At 42.4% G+C, this 11866-nt stretch overlaps 1 protein-coding gene and 1 non-coding gene across 2 annotated transcripts in view; one reads left to right on the forward strand and one right to left on the reverse strand.

Moving 5' to 3' along the window:
* The window catches only part of LOC124545933, a 466288-nt gene extending 460665 nt beyond the window's left edge, over positions 1-5623 (reverse strand). Inside the window, exon 1 of the mRNA XM_047124894.1 lies at positions 5462-5623. Coding sequence (XP_046980850.1) covers positions 5462-5623 — 162 coding nt within the window. The remainder of the gene's footprint in view (positions 1-5461) is intronic.
* Positions 5624-7756: 2133 nt separating this feature from the next.
* Trnat-ugu lies at positions 7757-7830 on the forward strand. Its single transcript has one exon. It is a non-coding gene; the product is annotated as a tRNA-Thr (tRNA).
* Positions 7831-11866: the final 4036 nt, after the last annotated feature.

Genomic DNA, 11866 nt, shown 5'->3' on the forward strand with positions numbered 1-11866 from the left:
CTAAGAAGCCGAAAGCCCGTTCGTGACCAAATAAAGGTAATTTTACAGGAGATTGGGAAGAGTTTTCCTTCTTAATTTTGTTATTCCGTTCTGCCAAGCACCAAAGGAAACTTCAGTTAATGTTAAGTCTTGTTATTTTTGCCGTTGTGAAGATAATGTAAAATACGCGGAACGTCAGGTTACTCGTAAGGCAGGGCCTGATGACCCTAGCCTTGTCAAGATAAATAAATACATTCGATATAAACTGTAGCAATTTTTCGTTAGACAAGGCAAAATATCCGTCTGATACGAAGACTTGCAACTAGCTCTTTATGTAGGGAAATTTGAAGTAACCCATTCATAGAAAAACATGAGGCAGCAATGACTACGCGGCTTCTGACACACAATTTGAGTCAATTACATACGAGAAAGACCTTTGAGTAACTATAAGTGGGGACATGAAGTTGAACGATAGTATAGACTAGCTGAAGGTAAGGTTAATGTCAAGCATCGAATCATTCTTGGCGTATTGGGTAACTGTTCGGGGTAAAGTCCGAAATAGGTGGTTCAGAAAACACTTGTACAGTCGAAATTTGAGTACTGATCGGTCACGAGGGATTCATTCCAGATCAGACCAGTATGTAAGACATTGCAGCCCGTAAAAGTTGCCTTAGGTAAATAACTGGAATGTAGCTGGCGTCGGTAGGGATCGTACTTCTGGGGTGGGAGGAAGGGCTTGCTAACATACCTGTATGCAGGATGTGAGGATTGTGTGACCAGCAATGACAAAGGACGGTGCGTGTGTCAGATGGGTGCAGATTGGCAGCAAGTGTTCTAAACCTCTTTATAAGATCCAGTGTTAGAAATAGCTCTTACTTACGATGTTAATCAGACTCGAGTACCTATTCTTGCATAATGGCTACACCAATGAGGACTTTGATCCATATTCCAGCCAACCACCGATGGATTAAAACCTATTTCGGAGTGTGCAATAAACACTATTTTGTCTTTTCCTAATCTCGGAAATTTCTGTTCACTTCTTTTTCGGGCAGCGCGTACATCGTGAAAGTCTAACTACCTCCACGAACTGCTTGTCCGAAGGGTACAGCAGCAGAGCACGGACTGATGGGCTTCAAGCGCACATGTGAACACACGAACCGTACTTGAGCCATGTATTTGCTTACATTTGGTAGATTAGAGCAGACGTTTCGATAGGTTGGCTGCCAAGGAGTGTAAGCCAAAACTTTCTCAGTAGAGCAAATTTAAAGTTAATAGCTCATAGTTATATATTTCTTGAGTAAATTAGGACATGGCCATAACTTGTAAATGTAAAATTTCTATCACAGAAGTATAAATATATTGTTGAAAGATTTTAAATGCCTCAAAATTAAAAAATTCAGAATCATTATCTTAAAAAGTTATTTGGGAAGGGCAATGAGCGCAAGTAAAAAGCGACAACCTACTCAAACAGCAGAACCGTTATTTATTTTCAGCAGATGCTAAGAGAAACTTCTACCGTTTCGTAACTGAGCCGGTTTGTAACCATGTCACCTATGTTCTTAGACAGACGAGGATAACTGATAACGCTGTGGAACTTTATCTCAGGATTCGTGCTAACTCCTACGCAGCGGGATGCTTGTGTACGGAATGTACAGTGTGTACAAATAAGAAGGTCTCGTACTGCAAACAAATATAGGTACCAGAATTAGAGATCAATTGGCAAACGCTGGATGCTGCTTCAAGTGCGGGATCCTCCGTATACAGTTGGATAATAAACTGAGGTGTCGCCAGGACGTAAGTTCACCGAAAAACTCTGTTGTGTTGCTTTGCACTCAGAAATCCCTCTCGTGCTGTTGACCTACAGGGATCTAGGGAATCACTTATATGCCTCTGCTGATACTCCCTAATGTTATCTGTGGTTAATAAAAAAAACTGAACACTGCTAATACATCCTAATGGTATTTGTGGTTAACAAGAAAAGCTGATTAATTCACAAGCACTATAGGGGAACTCAGGCCGGAAAGAGATACTTACTCTTTAAAAATTTTTGTAAAATAAAGGAACACAAAAAAACACTTCTTAAACGTAGAAAATATCACTTTGCATTACAACCTAACGTACCTTAGTTAAAAATCACTTAAACATGTATGTTATGTGCTTTTACATTTTCAAAGAAATGCCTGCATATTTCCCGTTCTGCCTCACCCTTGGAAAGAGCGGAATAAGACAATTTTTTGTGACATTATTGCGTAAACACTGAAATTATTAGGAATGTCATCTTAAAACTAAGGCAAAATTGTTTAATGAACAATTTAGACTAAGGAATTGAGAATTTTCAACTAAATCGGTACTGGTAACATCAAGAGAATATTTTGAAGTCCTACACACTGCAGACAAAGGAATAAAAGTTGATCTCCTGGAACAGTTAGAAATTTTCGCTCATAAGAATAAGTCTCCAAAATGAAATTTTTACTCTACAGCGGAGTGCGCGCTGATATTAAACTTCCTGGAAGATTAAAACTGTGTGCCGGACCAAGACTCCAACTCTGGACCTTTCCCTTTCGTGGGCAAAGACAAAAGCCAAAAGTCCCGAGTTCGAGTCTCGCCCCGGCACACAGTTTTAATCTGCCAGGAAGTTTCAAGAATAAGTCTCCCAACACCAACTTAAATGAACAAATAGATTTAGCAAATAACCCATCCTTCTAAAATTTCAAAGAATCATTACTCTTGAAAAATCAAATAACTCACAAAAAATGTCTCCCTCCGACCCACTCTCTCTCTCTTCCGCCCCCCCCCCCCTCCCCCATAATGGCACACCTACTCAACAATCTCTTTCTCCTTCTAGTATACACACACCCACACACAAACACACACATACACACACTCACACACACATAGATACATACATACATACACTCCTCCTCCCACGTATCACCCAGCTTAAAAGTTCATTATTTAAATTTAAAAAAAATCTGTGATGTTTATTGTTAATTTCATAGGTGTTGATCAATATTAATTAACCAATGACAAATGAAATGTGAATCGCAATTGCAGTGCCAAGACTGTAGTTGTATTAGCTTCCGAACTCATTGTTTCATAGATTTTATAAATAGCACATGTCAATTTTGCCATATTACTACATATTATTTTACAATAAACAAATAGATACATACTTACTGACACCAGTGTTTATTACAAGACGTGAAGAAAGAGCTCTCTGCGCTAACACAATCTCTTTGACGTAACTTTAGCCATACTCTTTTGTTTATTTACGTCTTGTAAAGCATGTGGAACGCGCTACCTGTGGCTGAGTGCGTAAAGCGTAGTGCAATTAATGTCGCTGGAAAACGTTCATTATGTTTTCCACAATGCTGTGTACACCAGCACCCACCAACGGATACTATTCACTGTAAGTAAAGCAACAAAATCTATCTCATAATGTGAATAATTCTCGCCACACTTAGTGCTCACAAGTTTCGTTTACACATCTTGCGACAGCTTCACGACTCTCACACTGCTGCAGACAATTAATAAATATGTAAAATCTGTTGATGAATCGCTAGGCGGTTCGAATCCTGAATTGTAATAACGACAAACTGAAGAACAAAACAAAAGGCGGCTGTTGCAGTAATTTCAAGAAACCTTTATTTTAAAGTCATTTAAAAAATTTTAGAATTCTTTTTAATGCTTAATGCCTAGTTGCTGTTACTGTTATTTTATTGAATACGATCGCTCGTGTACCAAATGCATTTTATGGTTAGCGAACAGCTCCTGTAGGTCGCTTATTGATAATTCCTATAACCCAGTCGTGCGTTTCTTTGACTAGTCTATGTGGTAAGTTATTTCTTTCTGCTACTTTTGTAGGTTAAAGATCGGACAATGAGGTGTTTCATCGTTGGATTAAAGAGCCTGCTCTCCATTTACTTTAGATGTGCTACCAACTTGTCTTTTTGTTCTGCAGAACACATTTTTAATTTTCCCATTTGATTTGTCAGCTCTATAGTTGGGATTATTCCTAGCTTTACGAAAGTATCTTCCCGACGTTGCTTTGGGACTTTAAACTCTTTAAATGTATGGCCGCTAGTATTGCAGCTGAGTGAATAAGCATTTAGTTTCGTAAGTGCGAGTAGTCTGGATCGAATCTCGCTGCCGGTACCTTTTTTTTATTCCCACGTAATTCTAACGACGTAAAACATTTTTACACTGCACAGCAAGGTGTCATTTTATCCATAATATTACTACCTAGGGTCTTCGTCTGCTTGCAAGAGACCACTGGCTCATTTGGACGAAGAACGACAAAATCAGTTGCTGAGCACGCACGCAAATACAAGTGTGTTACGATAGCGCCTTCTAAGTCCGGCAGACTCATGACAACAGTATAGAAGAATTTTCTAACCGATGTCTTGAGCCATGACTGAGGAAACAAGAATTTCTTTCGCTCCTCGGTTCATGTGGAGAGTAAAGGAATCCAGGTTTGCACGACGAAGCTTTTCAAGATGGTGATCGTCTGCCCAGGATGCAGCATTAAAGTAATTCCCCCAAAATGTATTCACCTGTTGCAGCCTTGCACCGCACTTTTTTTTTTTTTTTTTTACCGGCATGTGTGGAACCTCATAGAACAGCTAGAAAATTGCGCGCACATTATCGAACAGAACGGAGAGCTTGTAGAGAAGTTAACATTAAAATTCAATAAACCGTACACTGTCTGTTGTCTGCACCAATATTCGATGATATGCTTCGATATGCGTGGTACGCTGCGAAATTACGGATGCCCGAGAACCGTTTATGAATGAAGACCAAGTTTGTTTTTCAGTACACGCATTGCAAAAACCACTCACATTCAAAACTTTGGCGTCCATTCCATGTGTTGTGTTTCGCAATAATTATTCCTTTCTGCATTTCCACGATATTTCTCATCCTGATAAGTGCAGTACTCCGTAGATTACGCAGATATAGGTACAATAATTTAAATAAACAAATGACGGTCCTGATTTGAGTGAAAGTGCTCGTATATCTTTTATAACTTACAGTCTCCTTATGAAAGAAATTTTTTCTTCATTGTTCAAGATAAAGGTTATTAAAGTAATAAATGAATCATTAAATATTGATAACTTTCACCGTCATAATGAATCTGTTGTTTGAATTACGTGGGAATGAAAACCGACAGCGAGTTTCGATTCAGAGGCCTCGGACTTTGAACCTAAGCCATTCCTCGCGCAGCTACGGATTCCTTAAATACAAGCGACCATACAAAGCATTTAAGCACGTGTAAAACTTTCAAACTCGCTTTTCTCGAAAACGGTTGAGAGATACGTTTCCTTGTTTACAAAGGTCGAAGCCCTAGTCGTACCCAGCACCCCCTGCCAATATGAATCGAATCGGTGAAAGTAAGTTCGTATGGTCGGTCCCCTCGTGAGCAGCGGACGTATATTAAAGCGTGAGAAAGTGACGTGCAGACAGGGGAAGACAGCGCGCTTCTTACCGTGCCGGGCGTCCTCTGCGAGATCGGCGGGGGCGGACGCTGTGGGGTGGCGTCGGTGAGTGTGGGGCGGCGTCGGTCCGGCGCTGGGCGCTCCTCTGGGCTCGGCAGCGTCGCGACGTCGTTTATAGCTTCCGCCACGCCGGGCGCCGGGGCGCCGCGCATGCGCGCTGACGTGGGTCGCCAACTTTTGCGCACGCCTCCGCCTACGCGTCGACACCTACACGCGCGGACATCCCTCGCTACCCCCTGTTAGCGGAACCATCAATCCGCCAGCCCACGTACGCGGTCAGCTATAGCAGAGTTCTTCCTCTTCGTATAGCGCATCACCCACTGGTCAAGTACCCCGTTCGTAGCCAACAAGTAGAAAATTAAAGTTATATATACTAAGATGGTATCTGTTCTTTCGAACATGTCCGAAAGAACAGATACCATCTTAGTATATATATATATATATATATATATATATATATACATATATGACCGGTATATTTGAAACGGCAATAAAAACTAAACGAGCAGCGATAGAAATACACCGTTTGTTGCAATATGCTTGGGACAACAGTACATTTTCAGGCAGACAAACTTTCGAAATTACAGTAGTTACAATTTTCAGCAACAGATGGCGCTGCGGTCTGGGAAACTCTATAGTACGATATTTTCCACATATCCATCATGCGTAGCAATAATATGGCGTAGTCTCTGAATGAAATTACCCGAAACCTTGGACAACGTGTCTGGCGGAATGGCTTCACATGCAGATGAGATGTATTGCTTCAGCTGTTCAATTGTTTCTGGATTCTGGCGGTACACCTGGTCTTTCAAGTGTCCCCACAGAAAGAAGTCACAGGGGTACATGTCTGGCGAATAGGGAGGCCAATCCACGCCGCCTCCTGTATGTTTCGGATAGCCCAAAGCAATCACACGATCATCGAAATATTCATTCAGGAAATTAAAGACGTCGGCCGTGCGATGTGGCCGGGCACCATCTTGCATAAACCACGAGGTGTTCGCAGTGTCGTCTAAGGCAGTTTGTACCGCCACAAATTCACGAAGAATGTCCAGATAGCGTGATGCAGTAATCGTTTCGGATCTGAAAAAAGGGCCAATGATTCCTTTGGAAGAAATGGAGGCCCAGACCAGTACTTTTTGAGGATGCAGAGACGATGGGACTGCAACATGGGGCTTTTCGGTTCCCCATATGCGCCAGTTCTGTTTATTGACGAAGCCGTCCAGGTAAAAATAAGCTTCGTCAGTAAACCAAATGCTGCCCACATGCAAATCGCCGTCATCAATCCTGTGCACTATATCGTTAGCGAATGTCTCTCGTGCAGTAATGGTAGCGGCGCTGAGGGGTTGCCGCGTTTGAATTTTGTGTGGATAGATGTGTAAACTCTGGCGCATGAGACGATACGTGGACGTTGGCGTCATTTGGACCGCAGCTGCAACACGGCGAACGGAAACCTGAGGCCACTGTTGGATCACCTGCTGCACTAGCTCCGCGTTGCCCTCTGTGGTTGCCGTACGCGGTCGTCCTACCTTTCCAGCACGTTCATCCGTCACGTTCCCAGTCCGTTGAAATTTTTCAAACAGATCCTTTATTGTATCGCTTTTCGGTCCTTTGGTTACATTAAACCTCCGTTGAAAACTTCGTCTTGTTGCAACAACACTGTGTTCTAGGCGGTGGAATTCCAACACCAGAAAAATCCTCTGTTCTAAGGAATAAACCATGTTGTCTACAGCACACTTGCACGTTGTGAACAGCACACCCTTACAGCAGAAAGACGACGTACAGAATGGCGCACCCACAGACTGCGTTGTCTTCTATATCTTTCACATCACTTGCAGCGCCATCTGTTGTTGAAAATTGTAACAACTGTAATTTCGAAAGTTTGTCCGCCTGAAAATGTACTGTTGTCCCAAGCATATTGCAACAAACGTTGTATTTCTATCGCTGCTCGTTTAGTTTTTATTGCCGTTTCAAATATACCGGTCATTTTTGAAACACCCTATATATATATATATATATATATATATATATATATATATATATATATATATATATATATATATATATATATATATATAGTTAAGGCCCACCAGCCTCTTGACAATCTTCTTCTTCTGTGCGAATGCACAAACAGTGCCCGAACTCTTACGGGAATCGGCAACGCGCCGCGAGTAATGAGTATAATGGGCGGGGGCACTACGAATGCAGTGCCGGACAATACGTTGGAAATGTGGGTTTCGCGGGAGGCGTGCCAGAGATAAATCCCTGCACTCGCGCTATCGTCTGTGTCCTCGGTGGCTCAGATGGATAGAGCGTCTGCCATGTAAGCAGGAGATCCCGGGTTCGAGTCCCGGTCGGGGCACACATTTTCATCTGTCCCCGTTGACGTATGTCAACGCCTGTAACCAGCTAAGGGTGTTCATTTCATCGTAAAATTAAAGTTGCAAAAATGTCAACATCTACATCTACGTCTTACTCCGCAAACCACGTTAAGGAGTGTTGCGGAGAGTACTGTCCCAGTCGCGTACGATTTGACGGGAAAAAAAAAGGTGGTAAACCTCCGTGAGGGGGGGGGGGGGGGGGGGAGGGAGATAGATGTACACTTCTGCCCATCAAAATGCTACACCACGAAGATGACGTGCTAAAGACGCGAAATTTAACCGACAGGAAGAAGACGCTCTGATACGCAAATCATTAGCTTTTCAGAGCATTCACACAAAGTTGGCGCCGGTGGCGACACCTACAACTTGCTGACATGAGGAGAGTTTCCAACCGATATCTCATACACAAACAGCAGTTGACCGGCGTTGCCTGGTGAAACGTTGTTGTGATGTCTCGTGTAAGGAGGAGAAATGCGTACCATCATGTTTCCCACGTTGATAAAGGTCGGATTGTAGCCTATCGCGACTGCGCTTTATCGTATCGCGACATTGCTGCTCGCGTTGATCGAGATCCAATGACTGTTAGCAGAATATGGAATCGGTGGGTTCAGGAGGGTAATACGGAACTCCGTGCTGGATCCCAACGGCCTCGTATCTCTAGCAGTCGAGATGACAAGCATCTTATCCGCATGGCTGTAACGGATCGTGCAGCCACGCCTCGATCCCTCAGTCAACAGATGGGGACGTTTTTGCAAGAGAACAACCATCTGCACGAACAGTTCGACGACATTTGCGGCAGCATGGACTATCAGCTCTGAGACCACGGCTGCATCACAGACAGGAGCGCCTGCGATGGTGTACTCAACGACGAACCTGGGTGCACGAATGGCAAAACGTCATTTTTTCATATGAATCCAGGTTCTGTTTACAGCATCATGATGGTCGCATCCGTGTTTGGCGACATCGCGGTGAACGCACATTAGAAGCGTGTATTTGTCATCGCCCAACTGGCGTAACACCCGGCGTGATGCAATGGGGTGCCATTGGTTACACGTCTGGGTCACCTCTTGTTCGCATTGACGGCACTTTGAACAATGGACGTTACATTTCAGATGTCTTACGACTCCTAGCTCTACCTCTCATTCGATCCCTGCGAAACCATACATTTCAACAGGATAATGCACGACCCCATGTTGCAGGTCGTGCACGGGCCTTTCTGGATACAGAAAATGCTCGACTGTTGCACTGGCCAGCACATTCTCCAGATCTCTCACCAATTGAAAACGTCTGGTCAATGGTGGCCGAGCAACTGGCTCGTCACAATACGCCAGTCACTACTCTTGATGAAATGTGGCATCGTGTTGAAGCTGCATGGGCAGCTGTACCTGTACACGCCATCCAAGCTCTGTTTGACTCAATGCCCAGGCGTATCAAGGCCGTTATTACGGCCAAAGGTGGTTGTTCTGGGTACTGATTTCTCAGGATCTATGCACCCAAATTGCGTGGAAATGTAATCACATGTCAGATCTAGAATAATATATTTGTCCAATGAATACCCGTTTATCATCTGCATTTCTTTTTGGTGTAGCAATTTTAATGGCCAGTAGTATACATAGAAAAGGAGCAGTCATGGTATGCCTCAAAATATCGTATCGTGCCCACTTTTGCCCGGCGTACTGCAGCAACTCGACGCAGCGTAGACTCAACAAGTCGTTGGAAGTCCCCTGCAGAAATACCGAGACATGCCTGCCTCTATAAGCCGTCCATTAATGCGAAAGTGTTGTCATAGCAGGATTTTATGAACGAACTGATTTCTCGATTATATCCCATAAAAGTTCGATGGGATTAATGTAGGACGATATGGTTGGCAAAATCATTCGCTCGAATTGTACAGAATGAACTTCAAACTAATCTCGGACAGTTGTGGTCCACTGAGATGGCGCACTGTCATCCACAAAAATTTCATCATTGTTTGGGAACAACGAAGTGTATGAATGGCTGCAAATGTTCTGCAAGTAGCCGAACACAACCATTTACAGTCACTGATCGGTTCATTTGGACCAAAGTACCCAGTCCATTCCATGTAAACACAGACCACATGATTTTAGATTAGGTTAGATTAGATTAATACTTGTTCCGTAGATCATGAATACGACACTTCGTAATGATGTGGAACGTGTCAGGTTAATAAAAGATGTCTGTACAAGATATTACATTACACAAAATATTGCATGACACTAATGTTTAAGTTGTTGCTTTTTTTCCCTTAATTTATATCTAAAAATTCAGCCAATGAATAGAAGGAGTTGTCATCTAGAAATTCTTTTAATTTATTTTTAAATGTTAATTGGCTATCTGTCAGGCTTTTGATGCTGTTTGGTAGGTGACCAAAGACTTTTGTGGCAGCTTAATCTACGCCTTTCTGTGCCAAAGTCGGATTTAACCCTGCATAGTGAAGATCATCCTTTCTCCTGGTGTTATAGCTATGCACACTGCTATTACTTTTGAACTGGGTTGGATTATTAACAACAAATTTCATAAGTGAATATATATATACTGTGAGGTTACTGTGAGGATCCCTAGATCCTTAAATAGATGTCTGCAGGATGACCGTGGGTGGGCTCCAGCAATTATTCTGATTACACGTTTTTGAGCAATGAATACTTTTCTACTGAACGATGAATTACCCCAGAATATGATGCCATACGAAAGCAGTGAATGAAAGTAGGCATAGTAAGCTAATTTACTGAGATTCTTATCACCAAAATTTTCAATAACCCTAATAGCACACGTAGCTGAACTCAGACGTTTCAGCAGATCATCAATGTGTTGCTTCCAGTTTAACCTCTCATCAATGGACACACCTAAAAATTTTGAAAATTCTACCTTAGCTACAGACTTCTGTTCAAAGTCTATATTTATTACTGGAGTTGTGCCATTTACTGTACGGAACTGTACATACTGTGTTTTATCAAAATTTAAAGAGAGTCCGTTTGCTGAGAACCACTTAATAATTTTGTGAAAAACATCATTTATAATTACATCACTTAGTTCTTGGTTTTTGGATGTTATTACTATACTTGTATCATCACCAAAAAGAACTAACTTTGCATCCTCATCAATGTGGAATGGTAAGTCATTAATGTATATCAAGAACAGTAAAGGACCTAAGACCGAACCTTGTGGGACCCCGTACTTGATAGGCCCCCCAGTTTGAGGAATCAGCTTTTGTTTTAACATTACATGAACCACTTATTTCAACTTTTTGCATTCTTCCAGTTAAGTATGAATTAAACCATTTGTGCACTGCCCCCCTCAAACCATAATGATTTAGCTTATCTTAAAGAATTCCATGATTTAAACAATCAAAAGCCTTCGAGAGATCACAAAAAATGCCAATGGGCGATGTCCGTTTATTCAGAGCATTTAATATTTGATCAGCAAAAGCGTATATAGCATTTTCTGTTGAAAAGCCTTTCTGAAAACCAAACTGACATTTTGCTAGTACTTTATTTTTACAAATATGGGAGGCTACTCTTGAATACATTACTTTCTCAAAAATTTTTGATAGAGCTGGAACCCCCACCATCTTGCACAGCGTCTTGTTGACAACTGGCTCCATGGCTCCGTATGGTCTGCGCCACACTCGATCCCTACCGTCAGCTGTTACGAACTGAAATCGGGACACATCCGACAGGCCACGGTTTTCCAGTAGCTTCGGATCCAACCGATATGGTCACCAGTCCAGAAGAGGGGCTGCAGGCCACGTCGTCCCGTTAGCAGAGGCACTCCTGCCGGTCATATGCTACCGTGGTACATTAACTACAAATTTCGCCGCACTGTTGTTACGGATTCGTCGTACGTCCCACATTGGTTTCTGCGGTTCTTATTTCACTCATTGTTGCTTGTCTGTTAGCACTTACAACTGGTCTCGGTCCTTAAGTTGTCCGAAGTGAGCGGTAAAGCTTGAAATGTGGTATTCTCGGCAAACTCTTGACACAGTGTTTCTCGGAATAT

This window comes from Schistocerca americana, chromosome 8 (genome assembly GCF_021461395.2).
Source record: "Schistocerca americana isolate TAMUIC-IGC-003095 chromosome 8, iqSchAmer2.1, whole genome shotgun sequence".
Taxonomy (NCBI): Eukaryota; Metazoa; Arthropoda; class Insecta; order Orthoptera; family Acrididae; genus Schistocerca; species Schistocerca americana.